The 21,458-nt window shown below is 59.2% G+C and overlaps 2 protein-coding genes across 2 annotated transcripts; one reads left to right on the forward strand and one right to left on the reverse strand.

Annotated features, from left to right (window-relative positions):
• The first annotated feature begins 7,749 nt into the window (after window positions 1-7,749).
• MRPL11 (mitochondrial ribosomal protein L11) lies at window positions 7,750-20,683 on the forward strand. Its single transcript, XM_026650307.1, has 6 exons — window positions 7,750-7,833; window positions 8,784-8,918; window positions 18,682-18,777; window positions 19,110-19,203; window positions 19,797-19,956; window positions 20,240-20,683. The coding sequence occupies exons 2-6, from the start codon at window positions 8,796-8,798 to the stop codon at window positions 20,349-20,351; spliced, it is 585 nt and encodes a 194-aa protein (XP_026506092.1). The 5' UTR covers window positions 7,750-7,833; window positions 8,784-8,795; the 3' UTR covers window positions 20,352-20,683.
• On the reverse strand, window positions 12,025-16,428 carry LOC112113574 (transmembrane protein 121-like). Its single transcript, XM_026650306.2, has 2 exons — window positions 16,188-16,428; window positions 12,025-13,516 (listed from the first exon to the last, which is right to left on the reverse strand). The coding sequence occupies exons 1-2, from the start codon at window positions 16,291-16,293 to the stop codon at window positions 12,564-12,566; spliced, it is 1,059 nt and encodes a 352-aa protein (XP_026506091.1). The 5' UTR covers window positions 16,294-16,428; the 3' UTR covers window positions 12,025-12,563.
• Window positions 20,684-21,458: the final 775 nt, after the last annotated feature.

Here is a 21,458-nt window from a genome sequence, read left to right on the forward strand (position 1 = left end):
CCCAGGCACTGTTGGGCAGGGCAGGTGAGTCCTCTTCTTACCCGCCCCCCACGGGCCATGAGTCCCAGTGAATCCTCCCCTTTAACCCGTCTCCCCATCTCATTTTAGGGGCCGTGGCAGAGAGACCCCTGCCTGGAACAGCCACACCCCAGAGTCCCCACAGGGTGAGTGAGGAGGCTGGTATCCCCCCACTCGGCATCCCTGAGTTAGACCCACGGCCCATCCAGACCAGAATTCCAGCCCAGCCACCACCAGTCAGACCCAATGGCTTATCCAACCTGGTATCCCCGCTCGGTCCGACCCCTGGGCCCAGCCAGCCTGGTATCCCCCCTCCTGCTAGGGTTCGACCCCTGGGCTAGGGTTGCCCACATTCCGATTGCAGAAAACCAAACACCCTTTCCCCGTCCCTGCCCCACCCCATCTCTGAGGCCCCGCCCCTGCTCACTCCATTCACCCCATCCCTCCATTGCTCACTTTCCCCCATCCTCGCTCATTTGCTCATTTTCACCGAAATGGGCAAGGGGCTGGGGTACAGGAGAGGGCTCAGACCTGGGGCAGGGGCTTGGGGTGCAGGAGAGGGTTCGGGGTGCGGGCTTCAGGAGGGAGATTAGGTGCGGGAGGGGGCTCAGGGCTGGGGCAGGGGATTGGGGTGTGCAGGGTATGCCGGATGCAGGCTCTGGGCAGCACTTACCTCAGGTGGCTCCTGGAAGCGGCCAGCATTTTTCTCCAGCTCCTAGGCAGAGGCGTGGCCAGGGGGCTCTGCATGCTGCCCCTGTCTGCAGGCACACACCCTCCCCGCCCCCAACTCCCATTGGCCGCTGTTCCCAGTCAATGGGAGCTGCAGAGCTGGCACTCAAGGCAGGGGCAGCGCGCGGAGCCCCCGTGGTTGCGCCTCCATCTAGGAGCCAGAGAGAAATGCTGGCTGCTTCCAGGAGCTGCACAGAGCCTGCCTTAGCCCCGCTGCGCCACTGACTGGACTTTTAATGGCCCGGTCAGTGCTGACCAGAGCTGCCAGGATCTCTTTTCAACTGGGAGTTGCGATTGAAAACTGGACACGTGGCAAACCTGGGCCCAGCCAGCCTGGTATTTCCCCCGGATCAGATCTAAGGTCCCTCAGCCTTATATTCTCCCCCCCCCATCCTTTGTCCCAACGCTGCCCCCTGTCCAGCCCCTGCCACCCCACCCAAGAATTTCAGCTTCTGCATCTCCTACTACAGATCTAGGACAGCTTTCAACCTGGGAGGAGGAGGAGGAGGAAGCAGAGAGTGAAGGGGATGAAGACATAGAAGCTGCTTTGGCTCCCCAAGGAAACGCAACAGAACCAAGGTGGGGATCGACCATGAATCCTGTGTTCCCCATGTCTGAGTGTGGCACTAGGGGGCGCAGTGCTGCAGGGAGCAGGACAGGTGCTCCATAGGGGTGCTCTCCCCTTGCAGTCAGTGCTGAACCCTAAGGAGTGCTATGCTGCGGGGAGTGGGGTGGGGACTCAGTAGGGAGCACTCTCCCCTTGCAGTCAATGTGACAGGTTACACCCAGGTATAAAGAGGCTGGAGCAGAGGCAGAGAATTTCCTTCCCTTTCCCAGCCCAGGCTAATGAAAACACCCTGATCTCAGAGTGCCCTCTACTCGCCCAAGGCTGAATGGCAATGATACAGATTTCTCTGCCAGGGGAGATGCCTGTGGCTGCAGACTGGGTGTGCAGTCTGGCTCATGCTCCCCTATGTGTCAGAGGCCCTGTATGGCCTACAGTCCCTGGGGAGGCCCCTCAGTGTGAATTTTCAGCAGGCATCCACCACAGGGGAGGTCTCTGCAGGGTGAGCAAACCAGGCCAACCCTGCCCCCAGCTCAGCTAAACATGATTCCTAGTACAATACAAGAAGAGGGGTCTAGTGGTTAGAGCAGGGGGCTGGGAGCCAGGGCTCCCAGGTTCTGCCCCAGCTCTAGTAGGGGAGTGGGGTCTGGTGGGTTAGAGCAGGTGGACTCCAGGGTTCTGCCCTTGGCACTGAGTGGATAAATAATGGGGGACTATAGAACAAATTGCCCCCCAAGGGACTAAGCATCGTCAGCCTGCTCTGATATAAACGCAGAGCAGCATGGCATTTACACCACACTGCACCAGACCAATCCAGGCAACTGCACACACATTCCGGGGAGGGGAGGGGAGGAGAGGGAATGCATCGCATGGGTACCAACCTCAGTGCACAGCTGGGAGCAGCCCTGATACCGCGGTGATGGGTGTGGGATCAGCACCTGAATAGGGCAGAGTAGCTGGCTAGGCTCTCAGCAGGAGCTGGCTGCTGAGCCCCTGCCGTGGTCTGCCCTTTGCAGGGTGAAGAGGAGATCTTCGGAGAGCCGTGAGTGGAGGAGAGGCAGCCAGAGGAGCCCTCACTTGGAGGAAGGGTCAAGGAAAGTCAAGGTGGTTGAGGCGCCACCCGCCAGCACCACCCAGTGGCCAAGGTACAATGGGCAAAAGACAGGGCAGGTTCTGTAGACAAAGTCCGGTCCAGCTCTTCCCTCCTCTCAGAAGGATGAGCTGGAGTCTTTCCAGGGAATCCAGTTCCATGGTTGGTGATGGGACATGGGGCCTTTCCCTTCTAGAGGGCACCCGCTCTGGTCTGGCCCCAGGGTGGGTGCGACATACTGGGGAGCAGTCCAGACCAGTGAGGGGTTGCCAGGCAACCTTGGGTCTCTTACAATACGTTGCTGCAGCGGCTCCCATCTGGGCTGCTCACAAACAGCCTTCCAGCATGCAGCTCATGCCCGGACTGTCTGTGTGTAACTGCAGCCTGCCAGCCATGCTTGGGCTGCACTCTGGCTTTTACCAGCCTCAGTTACCTCTGCCGGGTGACCCCAACATACTCCCAGTCCCAGATTTCCCCCCACACACACACAAAATGTATGTCCTGTACTGCCCAGCCCTTTCCTGGACAGTCCAAATATATTAAGTCCATTATTTCTTTAAGGGAGTAATATATACACAATTTGCCATCCTGTATGGCGTTACCCAGACACTTCAACTTAACCACACTGGATTAGATAAAACAATAAAACACGTTTATTAACTACAAAGAGATTTCAAGTGAGTATGAGCAATGAGGCATAGGAGTCAGAAATGGTTACAAGAAAAATAAAGATAAAACGCTTTCTAGTGCCGACTTAACCAGCTATAGAAAGCAAAGTTTCTCACCACATGCTTCCAACAGCATTACTGACCAAACTCTTCCGGTCAGGACCCCTTGGAGGGTTGCCAACGTCTCCCCCAGTGTCCAATAGCTGTTTCCTTTGTCTTCTCAGAGGTGGAGAATGAGATAGGCAGGGAGGGTGGTCTTGGGGAGGTGGGTTGCCCCTCCTTTCTATAGTTTCAGTCCTGCTTTGAAAAGCATTTCCAGCTGCGAACCAAGAGACGGGGGGGCTGGTGGAGGAAGGAGACCTGAAGCTGTTTCTTAAAATGCAGATCTCTTTGTCCCTGTCTCCCTTTCCTGTGATAACCCATCAGCCTTGTTGACGCCTGGCTGGGGCGTTGGCTTGCACTTTGGGCATGGCTACACTAGAGAGTTCACAGCAGTGCAGCTGCACCGCTGGCTGTAAGCTCTCCAATGTAGCCCGAGCCGCAGGAGAAGCTGAGCGACCCTCTGAGTGACATAAGTTATGCCGACACAAGCTGTAGTGTACCCATAGCCTTTGTCTTTGAGAAATTGTTTTAGCCGCTCCCCAGACTTATCTGGGAACACACTTCAGTCATGATTTCAGCTTATGTTCATAACTGAACACATAATGTTACTGCATGCATTTTACCCTGATATTACTGATCAGCAAGCTATGAGTATTCAAATGATACCTCACATGGCAATCCATGTACAAATATTAGTGCAATAGTGTGCAGGGTCTGAATACAGGGGTGCACTCCTCTATCACAGTGGGGGAGACTGGCTGCCTCAGGGGCAGGGAATGGGATCTGGGGCCTTTCCCCTCTAGGGGGCAGTGGCTTCTGTCTGGATCCTCCTATGCATGAGATAAGTTTGCCAGGTCTCCACCCAGTCGCTAGGGGGGCAAACTCACACACACACACACCCCCGCCCGGGGGCACTAATTAACCCCATGTGAATTTGCTGTCTGCTTGGGAAGGGGAAGCAATTGATTCATGAACTGGGTGAAAGGGGGAACCATGTGGTTAGGGCATTTGTCTCATTTAAAGGGCCAGGGCACGAGGACCTGTCATGGGGTGGCCTTCGCTGTGGAGGGGGTGGGGAGCAGGCAGCCCCCAAAGGGGGAGGCAGGTTGGCCTCATTTCCGTGGTCCTTGGTATAGCACAGGCCCCTCCCTGGGCCGGGGGGAAGTGGCTGGATGGGCCACGGAGGCTGGGATCCATCTGCTTTCAGAATGGTCCCCTTGGGGCAGGTAGAGGTGCCCCCAGCTGGGAGTTCCCTGACCCGTCTGTGTTTGTGCTTCCTCCCCCAGGACACCGCCGCGGGGGCCTAAAGCTCGCAGTGTCACAGGTGAGGAGGTGTCCACGGAGAGAGACAGGTTAATACAGAGCTGGGAATAGAACCCAGGAGTCCTGGCTCCCAGCCCCCCCGCCTAAGACCACTAGATCTGTCTGCCCTCCAGAGCTGGGAATAGAACCCAGGATTCCTGGCCACTCCTGCTTACCCCACTTTACCTGTACAGGGTTCTGGGGTGACTCGGAGGAGCTGGGAGCAGGCCTGGAAACGTCACTGAGGAAGGACCAGAGCCCAGACGACCAAGACGACTTCTACGACTGAGGGAGGGATCCAGCGCCTGCAGGTCCCAGTGAGACGGGGGCGATCTGGGACGCGAGATTCACTGTGCCTGGCCTTCGGGGGGTGCAGAGAGACCCAGAGACAGTGCTGTGAAGCCAGACACCAGGGTGGGAGTGACACATGGACTGAGGGATCCCCGCGCCCCAGTGTGCAGTGTGTGACCCTGTCCTGGGGCCGCCGCCCCTCCCCCCAGAGTGCAGGGCTCTGATTGTCCAGAGCCCTCAGAGCGTGTGGGTGGCACTTCAGGCAATAAACTCTCCCAGAAGGGAACTGAGTGGAGAGGCCATGGGGGGCAAAGGGGCCCAAGGTGGGCAGGGAGTTTATAATGCCGCATTGTGGGAGGGTGGGGAATCTTTCGCAGTCAGGGGCTGGGTCAGAGGAGCAGGGGAGACAGAATGCGTTGTGGGACTGTGGGCACTGAGTGAGACAAGCTGATTAATCGGGAGTGATCGAATGGGGAGGGAGAGAGACAGGGCCCTGACTGCTAGGGATCAGGCCAGTGCCCATCTGTACTGGGGGGGTTGGGAATCTGGCACCTGGGGCAGGGCAGCGTCAGTGCCAGTGCAGATCAGCAACCTGGCTGCTGAGGGAGAGACACTATCAGGGGAGACCCAGCCCAGCCCCATGGTGCTGGTGGATCCCATGATCCTCAGGTGAGGCCCACCCCCTACTTAGCACCAGAGACGTCAGGACGTCGGACTAGCAGAAGGTGCCCACAAGGGGAGGGGAGGAAGGGCCATGCGCTGGGTACAGAAAATGGCTCAGCCCTGGTCTTGGAATCCCCTGGCCCCTGTATGGGTGGCCCTGCCCCGTGTCTGGGAATGAAGCAGTGGCTGGGGCCGTGCGGGACTCTTGGGGGCGGGTCCCAGCTGTGAGTGTGTCTGTGGGGATCCTTCCAGGCCACAAGATCACTATTATGGGGGGTGTCCCAGCTAGTGACCAGTCAGTCAGTGACCAGTCAGTGCCAGGCAGGCCTGGCATTAGGGTCTGTGGCAGCCATCAGGGGGCACTATGCATGCAGGGAGGGAGAGGGGGCAGTATTACCAACCTCAAGAGATCAAAAAATGTATGAATCAGATCCTGAAAAATCCTGGTTTTTTAAACAAGATGGTGTGGTTTTGATGGCTGAACTCCCCCTGCCCACCTCGGTGTGTGTGTCACACAGCATGTGTATGACAATTGCTGATGCCAACGCTCCCACAGGTATCAGGAGTCAGGCCTGGTAGGCCTCTTCTGGGAGCCCCGTAGGCCTCAGAGCTTGGGTTGGGAAGGTGGGGGGGAGGGCTCAGACTTGGCACCACCGCCTGCAGAAGCGGTCCAGAGTGGAGAAGCGGGAGCTTTTGGTATCCGCCTAAGCACCTCACAGTCACGTCCTCCCCCACCTCCCAGGATGCATTGTGCTACTCCTGCCAAGCACCCCCAGCTCCCTCTCTCGTCTTGCCCCTGGCCAAAGCTGGATGGGACGATCTAAACGACAGCTGGGTTTGCAAAATGTTTGGGACCAGATCCTCAGCTAGTGTAAAAAGAGCTAGAGGATTTATGCCTGCTAAGGATCTGGCCCTTTAACCCACCCAATGGCATTGAGCCTGGTTCTCCTGTCCCTTGGCAGCCAGGTAAATCAGGAGTGACCACATCAACGTCTGTGTGGTTACACCAGAGTGAAACCAGTGCTGGTGGGAGAAGTCTCAGTGCCACTAGATGGAAACAGAGTAAATTTCCCTCTAAGGTGCAATTAAAGCCTACCAGGAGCTAAGCAATGGGGTTGCAGGCAGCACCTTAGAACTTGCAATGCTAAAACAATTTGTGTTTCGCCATTTGCTCTCCTGCTGCTCTGGACCACTCAGACTTTCCTATGAAAGTCCCTGAAGCTGGTGGAAGGTTTTTCAGAACGTTTTTCCAGCAAAAAAAATGGCTTTGTGACTAAATGAAAATCCCATTCTCTCCCCCCACCCCTTCAAAAAACATCTATTTTTGTCAAAACATTTCAGGGAGAAAACCTGAAATCTGCAAATTTCAACAACACAAAGGGTGTGTGGGTTTTTGGGGGGAGAGGAGGGAAAATCTGGGTAAGGTTTGTTTGCCAAGCAGCCTTCCTAGTTACTTTAAGGCAGGCCAACGAATATTCCAGAGTTTCTATATGTGGAAGAGAGAGACCCCACATTGCTGATTTTATCGTGAGTTTCATGATATTTGCTTTTTCCCTTAAAACCCCAGCGCCCAGACTTTTGGCATTACAGAAGAATCTTAACTTTCATTAAAATAAGCAATTAAAAGTCAGCTCTCCTGATTGTGGAAAAAAGCTTGTCCCCAAGTGCCCCATAAAGGTTCAGAAATCAGAAGGCAAATAAAAATACCACCCCCCACATATGTATATACATTAAAAACAGATCTCGTGATTTTTAAGATCTTCTCCTGGGTTTTCAGGCCAGACTCGTGATTGTTTAGGGTTTGCGTTGCTGGAGACTGCCTCAGTATGGCGTGTACAGGGAATCTGCCCTTTGGGGATCGAGCTCCGTATTTGCTACAAAGCCTGAAGAAGGTGAGAGAAGTAACTTGGAACACACTGGCTTACTGAAAAGGACTAGCAAGCTTGGATGGATCGAGCTGCTCTCTAGCATAAAACAAAGCACTGTTTATGCATCCGAAGAAGTGGGTTGTAGCCCACGAAAGCTTATGCTCTAATAAATTTGTTAGTCTCTAAGGTGCCACAAGTACTCCTGTTCTTTTCACTGTGTGTGTGTCTGCCTCTTTTGGGATGGGAACTACCAATCCCAGCATGCACCTATATCAGCACATGTGGGGGTGGGGAAGACTTCAGTTCCCAGTATGCACATGGAGGGGGAACCATAACCCCCAGCATGCACGTGGGATTGCACAGGAAGGGCTAGTGAGAACTACAACTCCCAGCATACATTTGGGCATGCACGGGGACGTACCAAGGGGAACTACAGCTCCCGGCATGCCGTTCGCCGAGTCTCCTGCCCCAATATGGCTGCGCCCAGGCTGCGCTGAGAGCGGCGAGTGGAGTTGATATTAGGGGCTGAGCCGCAGGGTGAGTTCTGGGGCGCGTGGGGCAATGGGGAAGGGAGGCTGAGGTTTGGGGAATGGCCATGGGTGGGGAGCACAGGGCAGGAGCCAGGCAGGGGCCATGCGGTGGTGGGACGCAAAGGAGGTTGAGCTGTATGGTGAGGGCGGATGGGGGGGTGCTGAGCTGTATGGTTGAGGTGTATCGAGAGCCGGGGTATTGGGGGGACTGAGGTGTATGGTTAGGGCGTGTACAGGGGATTGGAGGGGACTGAGGTGTATGGTTAGGGCGTGTACAGGGGATTGGAGGGGACTGAGGTGTATGGTTAGGGCGTGTACAGGGGATCGGCGGGACTGAGGTGTATGGTTAGGGCGTGTACAGGGGATCGGGGGGACTGAGGTGTATGGTTAGGGCGTGTACAGGGGATTGGGGGAGGACTGAGGTGTATGGTTAGGGCGTGTGCAGGGGATCGGGGGGATTGAGGTGTATGGTTAGGGCGTGTGCAGGGGATCGGGGGGATTGAGGTGTATGGTTAGGGCATGTGCAGGGGATCGGGGGGATTGAGGTGTATGGTTAGGGCATGTACAGGGGATCGGGGGGACTGAGGTGTATGGTTAGGGCGTGTACAGGGGATTGGGGGAGGACTGAGGTGTATGGTTAGGGCGTCTACAGGGGATTGGGGGAGGACTGAGGTGTATGGTTAGGGTGTACAGGAGCCATGGGGATTGGAGGGTTGAGCTGTATGGCTGTACAATAGGGGTGGGGAGCACTAGGACCTTCAGGGAATAGTGGTTTCTAACCGTGATATGGCACAAACAACAGTTTCCCCAGGCCTGTGGCACCTCTTGGGTGGCAAAGGAGCCCTTTCTAGTGCCAGTGTGGTGGGTGCTAGAGAGAGCCTGCCAGCTCCCCAGCGCTCTCCCCTGGGGCTGGATTCTGCCCCCTGTGACCTCCCCTCTCCTGTATTCATCTCGCAGCTGAGACTCACCATGTCAAAAATCTCCCGTGCCGCCAAAGCTGTGAAGAAGGTCGATCCCGGGAGTGTCATCCGAATGATCATCCGGGCAGGGCAGGCCATGCCGGGGCCTCCCCTGGGCCCTGTCCTCGGGCAGGTAGGCCAGGCCTCTCACTGGCTGTGTGATCGGGGCAGGGAGGCCTGTTATACTGGGGATGGTTGGTGTGTTTAACGAGTGGTGTGGGCGAATGAGGTTCACTGCAAGGGCAGCAGGTGCTTCTGGGACAGTGATGCTCCAAAATAATCCCCCTCCCCAGGGTTCCTGCTGCCCCCTGTGGCTACTCAAGGTGGGAACAGGGTTAACTGCTCTCACTCTGGGCTGCTCAAGGCTGTTGGATCTGTGGTTCAAATCCTGCGGTACGGGGTCTTTAGCCCCCTCCCATTTGCTGGCTGGATGCAGATGTCAGGGCAGCATCCCAGCTTATGGAGAGAGGATTTCCTCTTACACCTGTTACCAGGGGCACAGTGTTTGCGGGCAGGAAGAGATCCAGCCTCCCCAGGCATGTTTGGGAGACACATGGGGTCACGGAGCCCTTTAGGGATTGAGTCTCTTATGGGGCCCAGTCCCTCTACTGGCTCTTGAGCTCTCTGCAATTGAAGCATCTTCCCCCTTGGGGTGGGGGACAGAGAGATATTGCTCTATTGAACTTCGCGTTGGGGTCCCAGTCCCAATCGGGGCAGCCAGGCTGGGCATGAGGCACTCGGGAATCACAAGGGGTTGTCTTTCGTTCAAATGCCTGTGGAAAGGATCGGTTCAGGCTGGGTGTAGCTGGCACTGGTGGCTTTAGCTATGAGAGAGAAGAAGGGCATCTCAGAGGCCTTCGTTGCTCTCCCCAAATGGGGCAGCGCCTCAGACTGTGCTGCGAGGAACGAGTGTTGTAACTGATGCCGGTGATGACTTTCTGGGGAGTCCGTCTGTCAGATGAGTCTGGCATCGTGTTTGGCTGAGATCACAGCTTAGTCGCTGACGGTAACTGCATTGATACAATTGATTGGGACTCCGCAAGGCATCTGACTTGGTACCTCGCGGCATTCTGATGAAACGCCTAGACAAAATCAATGCACCCCTATGAAAAGGTCTAGAAACTGGCTAGTGATCCCCTTGACTGTGTAAACAGGATTAGTGAGTATGAGCAGGGAAGGGATTTTGCCCCTGTTCTGGTGAGCCCCGTCCTAGTCCACGTAGTGCGTCCACATGCATTGCCATGTGTTGAAAAATCAGAGAGGGTGCAGAAAAGAGCCCCACAGTGACCCAACGGCTGGAGAATGTCTTGCGGGGAGGGGCTGTGGGAACTGCATGGAGTTAGCTTTTCCCAGACGAGGTTCCAAGGGGGCTTGATCCCCAGTCTCTCAGCCCTTCCGCGCGAGGTGAGGGCGGTTCTGGAGCAGGGAGCTCATTAATGTCACCAACAGAGGCTAAGCGAGAGTCAAGGGCCTGGAGGTGATGCCTGGGCCATTGTTTAAGAGGGAGGCAGATCTGCCCTTCTGACAAGTGCCCCAGGAATGGGGTGGGAAGGGAGTCTGTTGCTTGGAGTCTCAATGCAGCCCTGGAGTCTCTCTAAAAGCTCCACTCCAGCTCAACGAGCAGCTCTGGGCAGGCTGCAGGATCCCTGAGGGGATTATCCAGCCAGGGGGGTCAGACTGGAGGATTTGAATGGGCTCTTCTGGCCTTGACATGTGACTGCACAAGCTCCCGCCGCACCCCCGATCACACTGCTTAGAGTGAGCGCTGCGCCTGTGTTTTGTCATGTCTGCTGCTGCAACCCACGGTGGGCTGTGTTCAGACAATGGCTAGAGAGGGGCTGGAATGGCTGAGAATGCCCCTGCCTGCCCCGGACGGGGAGGGACGGACGGATGGACGCACGCACACACACACACACACACCTGAGATCAGCCCTCATCATGCTGGGGGCTGCACAGACGTTTCCCCGGCTGATATCAGGGCTCCTAGTGTGCCCGGCGCTGCACAGACCCATACCAAGAGACCTGTCCCAAAGAGCTCCTGGGCAGAGGTAGGGTGGCTGTTAGCTGGGACCCACAGAGCAGCCACGACTCGTCCATGGTCATGCAGGGAATCAGTGGCGAGAATTGCACCCCTGAGTCCCAGCCCAGAGCATCCTCCCACCCTTCCCCAAGACCATGCTGCCTCCTGGCATGGCGGGGCCCAGCCGGTGGGTAGTGGGCATCTGTCCCAGCAGCAGGGCACTTGGCCTCCCCTCTGCTGGGAGTGTGGAGAGTCCTGCTGGGCTGCTGCCCCATGCGGTGCCCTGCTGTAACAGGGCCATGGGGTGACCCCACTGAATTCTGGCCCCCAAGCTGGGATTGTCCCAGCTCTGGAGAAGGGGCCGGGGGTTGCTGCAAAACCCACAAAAGGCTTTTGCTGTAAATATGAGCCGACAGCCCTGAGTCCCCAACCCATGAGCCAGCCAGTCCCCCTGGTTTGGGGCCAGATCAGGGACAATGCCCATTGGGAAAGACAGTGTGGGGCTCATTCTGCTTCTGTGTCCTTACCCCCTCCCCCCCACTGGGACAGCAGGGCCAGGGAATGGGGCACTGGCCCTTTCCCCTCCAAGGGGTGCTGGGGAGGAAGCCCTGTATAAACAGCCCCTGTGCCCACCCCAGAGGTGGTCATGTTCCAGCGCTGGGGCAGGTGAGTGGCTGCAGGATGGGTGCAGGGAAGGCTGTGTTAAAGCCCCTTCTCTCAAGCTGGAGGGGACAGGGTAACCCAAGCACAGAGCCGGGAGCTGCTGAGGTGCTGGGCTGGGCCGGGCCTGGCTCTAAAGGAACCAATGCGTGAGCCTTTCCCCAGTGACGAGAGGGGGCCACAGCACGTTGTCAGTGGTCACTCACTAACCACCCGCCACTGGGATGGGAATGCCCTGAACTCTATGATAGGGAAACGGAGGGCCCGAAGAGGGACAAAACTTTTCTCTGAGGTCACACAGTGAGTCAGTGATTGAGCTGGGACAGAACCCAGGAGTCCTGGCTCCCCTCCCCTTCCCTCCTGCTGGCTGATAAAGGGGGTACTCAGGGCTCCATCCCTCCCCAGCCCGGCCTTCGCCAAGGGCAGGGGCTGGCGCTTCCCTGGGGGCACTGGTGGTGATTGCAGGCCGTGGTGCACCAGCCCCAGGACTCCATGCACACTGGGATCCAAGGTCTGGTCTGTGTTAGCTCTTCTTTATTTCGCCTCTGTCCTGCACGGAGCATCCAGGCCTGGGCATGTGTCCCCTACCTCTCCGAGTCCCAGGGCCATAGCTGGCACCACCCATTGGGCCCATCCAGTGCTCCGGCCTGGGCTCGCCACACTCCAGTCCCTCACCATGGGGCCAGCTGGGTGTGGGCCCATGTGTCTCAGTCTAGCTCAGCACCGGGGTGATGAGTGTACACAGTGGTCATCAATGTGCTGCAGTGGGGAGTAGAGCCCAAAGGGCAGGGGTGGAGCCTGCCTCCCACCCCAGCACTGGTGGTGTCCCTCAGTCCCCACCTGCAGCTCCCCAGCTCTGCCAGCGCCCCTCAATCCCAACCCATAGCCCCCTGGTGTTCCTCAGCCCCTTTCTATGCTAGTCCTGTCCCTTAGTGAATAGTGGTTTGTGATCTCAGCCCCTCTCTGCGTGTGAAGGAGTCTGGGGGCCAGTTTACATCAGGGCAGCTTTGCCGGAAAATACCAGCTGGGGATCTGGCCCCATGCTCACAGCCAGTGTCCCTCCAGCTCAGGGTGTGGGGTTGCAGTGTCCCTGCGCACTCAGAACTCCCGGGGGATGAACCTGGGCCCAGAGGTGCTGTCCATGCCCCCACGCCGGGGCGTGTGACATGGCATGTCCCCAGGGCGGAGCTCCCCCAGCCTGGCAGCCCCAGCTCTGTGGTACTGCAGGGCCGTGCACCCCTTGAGCGCGATGGCCAGTAGGTTCTTGGCCATGAAGATGGCAGAGACCCGCTGGTCGCGGTAGAGCAGCAGGTCAGCAGCCCGGATGGCCAGTGTGGCCAGGTTGACGGCCAGCAGGCTGAGCAGTGGGTAAAGTGGGAGGCGGGGTGGGGCAGGCAGGTCCATCTCGCCCAGTGCCACGCAGGGCAGCACCAGCAGCAGGCTGTAGCAGTAGAAGAAAGTCAGGCCCTCAGCCCACAGCGGCAGCCTCTGCCACTGAGGCTCCCACAGGCTGGCCTGCATCTCCAGTAGGTCCAGCAGGTCCACCACCACCCAGAGAAGCCGGCCCCGCAGGTCCTCCTTGCGCCGGAAGGTGGCCACATGCTCCAGGTGCTCGGTGGCCACCAGGACCACGTAAAGGGAAGGGATGCAGATGGAGAGCAGCAGGGTCAGGGTACGGCGGGCCAGCGGGTCAGGGGTGCGCCGGTCGGCCCGGTACCCCTGGTAGATGAAGTATAGCTTGATCTCCAGGGTGAAGACAAAGAGGAACCAGAGTGCCATGGTGTAGCCATGCCGCGGGGTCCGGGCCTCGGCACCCGCCCATGCCCCCACATAGCGCAGCACCAAGAGGAAGCACAGATCACCTGCCAGTGCCAGGGCCAGCACGCTGGCCCGCTGCGCTCCAGCGCTCAGCTCCATCAGGTACACATCCACCGCTGCCATGGTGGAGACGATCACCACCGCTGACATGCAGGCGTGTGGCTTGCTGGCAGGGGGCGGTGGTGCCATGGAGCGGGGGAGCCTGGTCACAGGGGGTGGCCAGCTGGCAGCACCTGTGGGGAAAAGACAGCAGTGGTGAGTCACACTTGCCTGGGGCAGGATGGGCCATGAGAGACCAGGCTGCAGACTTGGGATGCACCATCCCGGGGCTAATGCTGGGCCCACAGGGACCGAGGACAGGCCAGAGGGGACCCGGCTATGGACAATTGGGCCATGGGGGACCAAGGACAGGCCGTGGCCTCTGGACATGCACATACCATCCTGGGGCTAATGCTGGGCCTCCAGAATGGGTCACTCCAAATGCCCCCGTAGTTAGTGCTGTGGGCAGGGGGTGGGGACTGTGCTCCCCTCTGCCCCCTACAGGCTGCATTGCAGGGAACGCACTTCCCCTTTTGCTGCCCTGAGGAATGCAGCCTCTCTGAAGGGCTCCCAGGGAGGGGCGGGCCCAGCACCCCTGCATTCCCCCTGTACTTCACCCCAGCCCTTGCACCAGTCCCACAGGGCCCCCTCTAGCACAGAATGCCCTCAGTGGGGGAGGTGCCTGTAGGGAGTTATCTGAGGAGCACGGCTGGGAAGGCAGGGTGATGGGAGTGTTCGGACTCTGCTGGCTCTCATACCTGATGGGGACCCTGAAACTGGGTCAGCCCAGTCCTGTCCCACACAGGGAAACTGAGGCACTGAGCGAGAGGGGCTCACCCAGGGGCCCATGGAGTCAGTGGCAGTGCTGGGGCTAGACCTCCTGGCTCCCAGCCTGCTGCTCTAGCCACTAGACTCACTCGCCTCCCAGAGTGGAGAGTAGAACCAAGGAGTCCTGGCTCTCAGCTCTAACCGCTGGCTCCAATAGCAGCACCTGTGTGCGGGGAGGAGTTGAGCAGTGAGGTATTTGGTTGCTGATCCCAGCAACTATCAGTGTTGCTGGCAGCTCTGTCCCCTCATTCTTAACGGGCCAGCAAGGCAGCCAGCCCCTGCCACTCTGGTCCTTCCCCATGGCACCTTCTCAGGGGAGAGCAGCCAGCGGAGGGGGAGCCCTCCACCTGCCCTGCCCCATAGCAAACACTACAAACATACACACTGGCCATGCTCACGCTCCCCCAAGACACTGCAGCCACAAATAGCGACTTCAGCCACCTTGACGTGGCATTTCATTACTGTTGATTAGATATAAACAGCCCCATGCCCCAGAGCCAGCTGCATCTCAGCGCCAGGCGAGGGATCCCTGTATAAACAGCCCCCCCTCCCCCGTGCCCCAGCCCAGAGCCAGCCGCATCTCAGTGCCAGGCGAGGGATCCCTGTATAAATAGCCCCCCCTCCCCCGTGCCCCAGCCCAGAGCCAGCTGCATCTCAGTGCCAGGCGAGGGATCCCTGTATAAACAGCCCCCCGTGCCCCAGCCCAGAGCCAGCCGCATCTCAGTGCCAGGCGAGGGATCCCTGTATAAATAGCCCCTAAACCCCAACCCTGAGGCAGGTGCTAGGTGCCTTGCTGGTGCACACACACCACTGATTTCTCAGAGGTTAAAGGGCCCATGTGGTTATTGATTAGGATGCTGCAGGGAGGAGGCGGGGTAGGATTCTCTCAGCTTTGGCCAGCAGACCTGTGCCCCAGCCTGAGTAGGGGCTGGGGCTGGGCCCCCCCATGATGGTAGAGACCAAGGGTCCAATTTCCCAACTGGCCTGATGCCAGTGCAGCTGATAGTGCCAGCTCCTAGCATGGCAGCATGATTTATGGATTTCTTTTTTGGGGGGGAGGGAGGGAGTGAAGCTTCAATGAGCTCTTCCCATCACTGTCTTTCCTGCCTCCCCCCCCCCCCCGCCCCGAATGATGGAGTTTGGAAGGGTGACAGCTGGGGGTGGCACTGGCTGGTTCTGGGGGCTGGGACCTTTGCTGTCTAGGGGCTGCCCTGCTGGCTGTGATCCAGCCCTGACGCAGGGGGACTGATTGGCTCAGGTGGGGATGTCCATCTTCTGTGCTGGGAGCTGGTTGTGACGTGCCAGCCTGCATTAGTGGGGCACGCTTTGCCTGCCCGCTGTCTTCGTGCTCCCCTCCCACCCGTGGATCCCAGAACCAGCCATTTGGCTTGCTGACAGCAGTGTGCTCTGGCAGGGGATGGGAATGGCCCCTCCCGGTAGGGGATCCCTGCAGGTGGGGGTGGGTGCTGGGGCCTGTCCCTCCCTCCTTGGTGCCAGCTTAGGGTGACCAGATAGCAAGTGTGAAAAAATCAGGACAGGGGGTTGGGGGTAATAGGAGCCCATATTAAAAAAAAGCCCCAAATATCGGGACTGTCCCTATAAAATCAGGACATCTGGTCACCCTATGCCAGCTTCCAGCCCAGCGAGTAGCTCCCGGGCTCTCTACCCTCCCTACTCACATGACGGTCGGTCGGATTCATTTGCCCTGCCAGAGATGCGTCAGCTCCCAGCGTCTCCCCACAGCAGGACTCTCGGGCACTTCACAGACTAGTAGACAGCCAGGGACTGTGCAGCGTCGCACTGGGGCTGTTTATGCAGGGATCCCTTGCTCAGTGTCAAGATGCAGCCATCTCTGGGCTGGGGTTGTGTAAAAGCAGCACTGCACAGTAGTTCAGTGGGTGACAGGAAGAACTGTTTGTTGCCGCTGACCTCAGTTCCCTGACATGATGCTAAAGGGGTGGATGTTCTGTCCCCAGCTTTGGGAGGGGAGAGGGGTCTAGTTTGTTAGAGCAGGGGTGATTTCAGAGACATACTGACCTGGGCATCCTGGTCCTCCCTGGGAGCAGGCTGGGCCTCGCTCCTCCCCCTGCATCAGTCCAGGGCTCGGGCTTTGTCCGGCTGTCTGTGCCCCACTCCCTGCCATGGCTTCAAGCTGTGGGCAGTCCCCTGCGTCTGTTGGCTGCTCCCTAATCCACAGCCCTGGGTGCTGCTCCCTGCACAGCCTTGCCTGTGGGGAGGGGGTCGGGGCTTACCATGTGTCCCCAGATCCTGTGAGCCTGACCCCATCGCACCCCAGTCCCCGAATCCCCCATTGCCTCCTCCCCCCCCTTGCTTCCTCCCCCCCCCGCCCCCCCCCCCCCCCCTGCCCCCCCCCCCCCCCATTGCTTCCTTCTCCCCCACCCCCCCATTGCTTCCTCCTCCCCCGGCCCCCAATCCCCCCATTGCTTCCTCACCCCCCCCCGGCCCCTGACACCCCATTGCTTCCCGCTGCCCGTCTCGCGCGGAGCTCGGAGGCGTTCCTGGCCAGACCCCCGGGGGCAGGGCAGCCTGTTCCCCGCCCCCATTACCTGCAGGTCCCGTATGCTGGAGCGGCAGCGGCGCGCGTGCGTGAGCGCAGAGGGCGGGGCCTGAATCCCGCCGCGGGTCCCGGCTCTGCGCGGTCCTTGTGCCGCCGCCGGCGCGGGGGCGGGGAGCCTGGGCTGCTCTCGGTGCTCCGGGGGGCGGGGAGATGGCGGGCTCTGGAGTGGGGTAGGGGGCTCCGGTTGAGGGGTGGGGTCCGGGGTCTAGTGGTTAGAGCAGGGGCTGGGAGCCAGGACTCCTGGGTTCTCTTCCCAGCGCTTGAGGGCAGTGGGGTCTAGTGGTTAGAGTGGGAATCAGGACGTGGGGTCTGTCCCTGGTTCTGGGAGAGGGGTGGGGATGGCATTCTTGCTGCCCCTGTACAGTGCCAGTGATTCTTCTGGGGCCAGGAGTTCAGTCCCTTCCGGGGCAGGACTGTCCATTCCTGGGCCGGGGGCAGGGTTACAGGTCCATCTACAGCATTGTGGGCCCCAAAGCGCCAGCGTCAGCCCATCCTGGTGCAGATCCGTGCAGTAGCCAGCCTGCCCTGATAGCTCTGCAGCCCCGAGGCGGGGAATTCTCCGGAGGCAGGCAGAGATGGACGGGGAGGGAGGCGCCACCCTGGTATCCTCCCGTCAATCATAGCGCAGTGACCAGAGCAATGAACAAAGGGGCGCAATAGCATGGGCATGGGGTCTGGGCTAGTGTGTGTGCTGCCTCCCGCTGGAGGGAGCAGGTCCTGCAGTGTGTGGTTCATAGGCTCTGAGGCCGGAAGGGCTCATTGGGGTCTCTGCGTGTGTCTCTGCCCGTGTGGGGTTCGCTGGTGTGTGTGTGCTGGGCGGGGGTTGTGCTGTTCGGGTCTCGGGGTGTGGGGTTGCTGGGGTGTGCGCGCTGGGCGGGGGTTGTGCTGTGGGGGTGTGGGGTTGCTGGGGTGTGTGCGCTGGGCAGGGGTTGTGCTGTGCATGTGTCGGGTTCCTGGGGTGTGTGCGCTGGGCAGGGGTTGTGCTGTGTGTGTGTGTCGAGGTGTGGGGTTCCTGGGGTATGTGCGCTGGGCAGGGGTTGTGCTGTGTGTGTGTCGGGTTACTGGGGTGTGTGCGCTGGGCAGGGGTTGTGCTGTGCGTGTGTTGGGGTGTGGGATTGCTGGGGTGTGAGCGCTGGGCGGGGGTTGTGCTGTGTGTGTGTCGGAGTGTGGGGTTCCTGGGGTGTGCGCGCTGGGCGGGGTTGTGCTGTGCGTGTGTCAGGGTGTGGGGTTGCTGGGGTGTGTGCGCTGGGTGGGGGTTGTGCTGTGCATGTGTCGGGATGAGGGGTTGCTGGGGTGTGTGCGCTGGGTGGGGGTTGTGCTGCGCGTGTGTCAGGGTGTGGGGTTGCTGGGGTGTGCGCGCTGGGCGGGGGTTGTGCTGTGCGGGTGTGGGGTTGCTGGGGTGTGTGCGCTGGGGGGGTTGTGCTGTGCATGTCTCGAGATGTGCTGGGGTGTGTGTGCTGGGCAGGGATTATGCTGCGCATGTCTGGGGGTCCATCTAGGTGGGACGTGTGCGTGGTCGGTGTGGTGTTTGGGTTCCCTGGGGAACTCACAACTGCTCCGGGAGGCAGCGAGTGCTGCTCTAATTCAGCTTTATTTGGCCTGATCATTAGTGACAACTTCACATTGCACAACTCGTCCCACCAGACCCAGAGCCCTGCGTTACACCCTGGATCTGGACTCTACGCCCAGCCCCTGTGGGAAGGAGCGCAGTAGCCTCACCCCATGCCATCAAACAGGGAATGGGGGGGGCATATACCATTGAAATGTGACCCCAGGGCAGGGGACTGGCTGGGTCAGGTGCGGGGAATGGGATACAGGGCCTTTCCCCTCTGGGGAGCACCAGCTGTGGTTTGGGGTTGGGTCACACGTGGATCTGCAAGAGATTCTGGGGCATATGGGGCAGGCGGGTGGGGGATCCGAACCCCCTGACAGTGTCCCTGCTTCTCTCCCCAGAGGGGCATCCCCATCGGGCAGTTCTGCAAGGATTTCAATGAGCGAACCAAGGACATCAAGGAAGGGGTGCCGCTGCCCGTGCGCATTGATGTCAAGGTGAGACACCCCACACCCCAGCACACCCAGAGACACGCACAGCACAACCCCCGCCCAGCGCACACGCCCCAGGAACCCCACACCCTGCTGCCCCCCACTGTCCCCCAGCCCTGCTGCCCATGTGTATTGATATCAGGGGGAGGCACCACCACACACAGCCCTATCCTGCTCCACCCCATCACTGCCACTGGGCCAGAGCACACCCCTCTGCAGTGGGGCAGGATCTGTGTGTGGCAGGTTACTGGGGGTCTCCCTTTGGGGTGCAGAAGGGTCTGGGCTACGTCTCCTCAGGCAGAACCCCAGTTTAAGCCCACCCCCTCGATGTGTTGCAGCCAGATAGAACCTACGAGATCCAGATCAACCAGCCCACGGCCTCCTATTTCCTCAAGGCAGCCGCCGGCATCGACAAGGGGGCAGCACAGACAGGTGAGGAAGTGAATGGGGGTGGCACAAACTGGAGGGACGCAGAGCAGGGAGGGGAGAGGCCCAGACTGGTCGGGAGGGACTCGCACAATACGGGAGCAGGGCCACACAGGGTGGTCAGGGCAGGGGTCCCACCGATGGCGGGGGGCAGTCACCCTGTGCTCTGGGGGTGCCCACGCTGCCCTCTGTGCTGAACCCCAGCTAGCACATGGTGAGTGGCACCCAGGGCCTCCCTCCACTTCCGTGCTGGCCCTGATGCCCTGTGAACAGGTGTTGGGGGGAGAGTTGGGCCCCCAGGATTCACCCCCCCACGCACCCCCTCTTGGAGATGACCTGCAGCAAGTGCACCCCATAGAAAGAGCCTGTGGGTCCCCTGGTGGCTGCTTCCAGCATTAGAGCTCTGAACTGCGTCTGACCATGGCACACGGGGAGCTGCAGGTTGGCTGGAGGGGCCCTGTGGTCTGTTGGGGGGCGCTGCAGGTTGGGACACGGGGGCCCACATGGGGTAGGGGAGCTGTGGGTCAGGATGCAAGGGTCCCGCAGGGGAGCTGTGATGGGGCCCCATGGGTGGAGCTAACAGGTCTCTGGCTGAACAGGGCACGAGGTAGCGGGCATGGTGACCCTGAAGCATCTGTACGAGATCGCTCTGGTGAAGTCCAAGAACTCCAACTTTGTGGTGCGGGACATGAGTCTGGAGAAGGTGGTGAAATCCCTCATTGGCAGTGCCAGAACCCTGGGCATCAAGGTGGTGAGAGAGTGAGTACCCACACAGAGTCCATGGGGGGGCAGGAGCCAGGAGCCCTGGGTTCCCAGCTCTGGGTGAGTGGGGGGAGCTGGGGGAGTTGGCAGTCAGGATTGCTGGGTTCTATGCCTGACTCTGGGAGCCAGGACTCCTGGGTTCTATCCCCAGGTCTGGGCAGGGAGTGGAATCTAGTGGTTAGAGCAGGTGGGGCTGGGTGTGGTCTAGTGTGCTAGATGGGGCTGGGAGCCAGGTCTCCCATGTCAGGCAGGTCTGACCCCTTTCTTCTCCCCCCACCAGCCTCAGTGCAGAGGAATATGCCGTGTTCCGGCAGCAGCGCGAGGAGGCCTTGGCGGTGGCGGCAGCAGAAGCCCAGGAAGCGGCATTGGCGACAGCCACCAAGAAGAAATGATCTCCAGGACACCCGCTTCCCTAGGGGACTGCAGGACCAGCAAGTCCAGATCCCACGTTCCTGGCCCCCAGGGTCAAAGCCCCACTCTGGGCGTGGGGAGCTGGGGGCATCCCCTCAGGAGCAGCATGTCAGTCTGTCCATCCGTTCCCCCACCCCTGTTCCCCTATCCTGGCCATCTTTGTCCTATGGACTTGCCTCTATGGAGAACGGGAATTAGCCCCACCCCCTGCCACAGGCCCCACCCCTCATATCCAATCCTTCTTTAAAATGTGCTGAATTGCTTTGATGCAATTAAAATCCCAACCCAATAAAACCCCACTGTGACCCCCAAACTAGGAGCAGCCTGTGTCTGTGTGTGCCGGGGTAGGGACTTGGGATATGGGGCCTTTCCCCTCTGGGGGGCGACAGCTCGGATCCAGCCCCAGAGCGGTCAGACTAGCTGGCTCGGGGAGAGGATGGGGGGCAGGGAACAGGACACAGGGCTATTCCCTCATTTCTAGTTCAGACAGCTAGTGCTGCATGGGTTACACGTGGGACAGCTCTTTGGAGATTATATTTGTAACCCCAAGGGCTGGAAACTAGTTGCTTTATTATTAATGCCAGTTGCAATTCTAGAGAAGGGGACAGTGCTGTGTGCTGAGACATCCGGGGGACCGGCCCATCTGCGGTTCTGTCAAAACCCAGGTTGATTGGAAAGTGGTAGAGAAGCCATTGTGTTACAATATATTGGATGTATTTCAGAGACACCAAACCCAGCTGCGGGAATGAACAGAACAAGGACAAACAATCATCAAGGATCATAAATCCAACAGAATGTATTTTGGATGGGAAAAATAAGTACCTTGTCCCTCCCCAGGGTCTCAGTTTACTGTATTAACTCAGGAAAGGGACTCAGGGGTGGGGTATGGGTCTGTTTATACAGGGATCCTGAGACCTAGCCCCCTCTGGGGTGGGGCAAGGGGACTGTGTATACCAGGGTCCCTTGCCTGGTGCTGAGATGCGGCTACCTCTGGGGTGGGGCAGGGGGGCTGTTTATACCAGGATCCCTCACCTGGTGCTGAGATGCAGCTGCCTCTGGGCTAGGGCACAGCAGCTGGGTAGTATCTG

This window comes from Terrapene carolina, unplaced genomic scaffold (genome assembly GCF_002925995.2).
Source record: "Terrapene carolina triunguis isolate 2854851 unplaced genomic scaffold, T_m_triunguis-2.0 Scaffold89, whole genome shotgun sequence".
NCBI lineage: Eukaryota > Metazoa > Chordata > Testudines > Emydidae > Terrapene > Terrapene triunguis.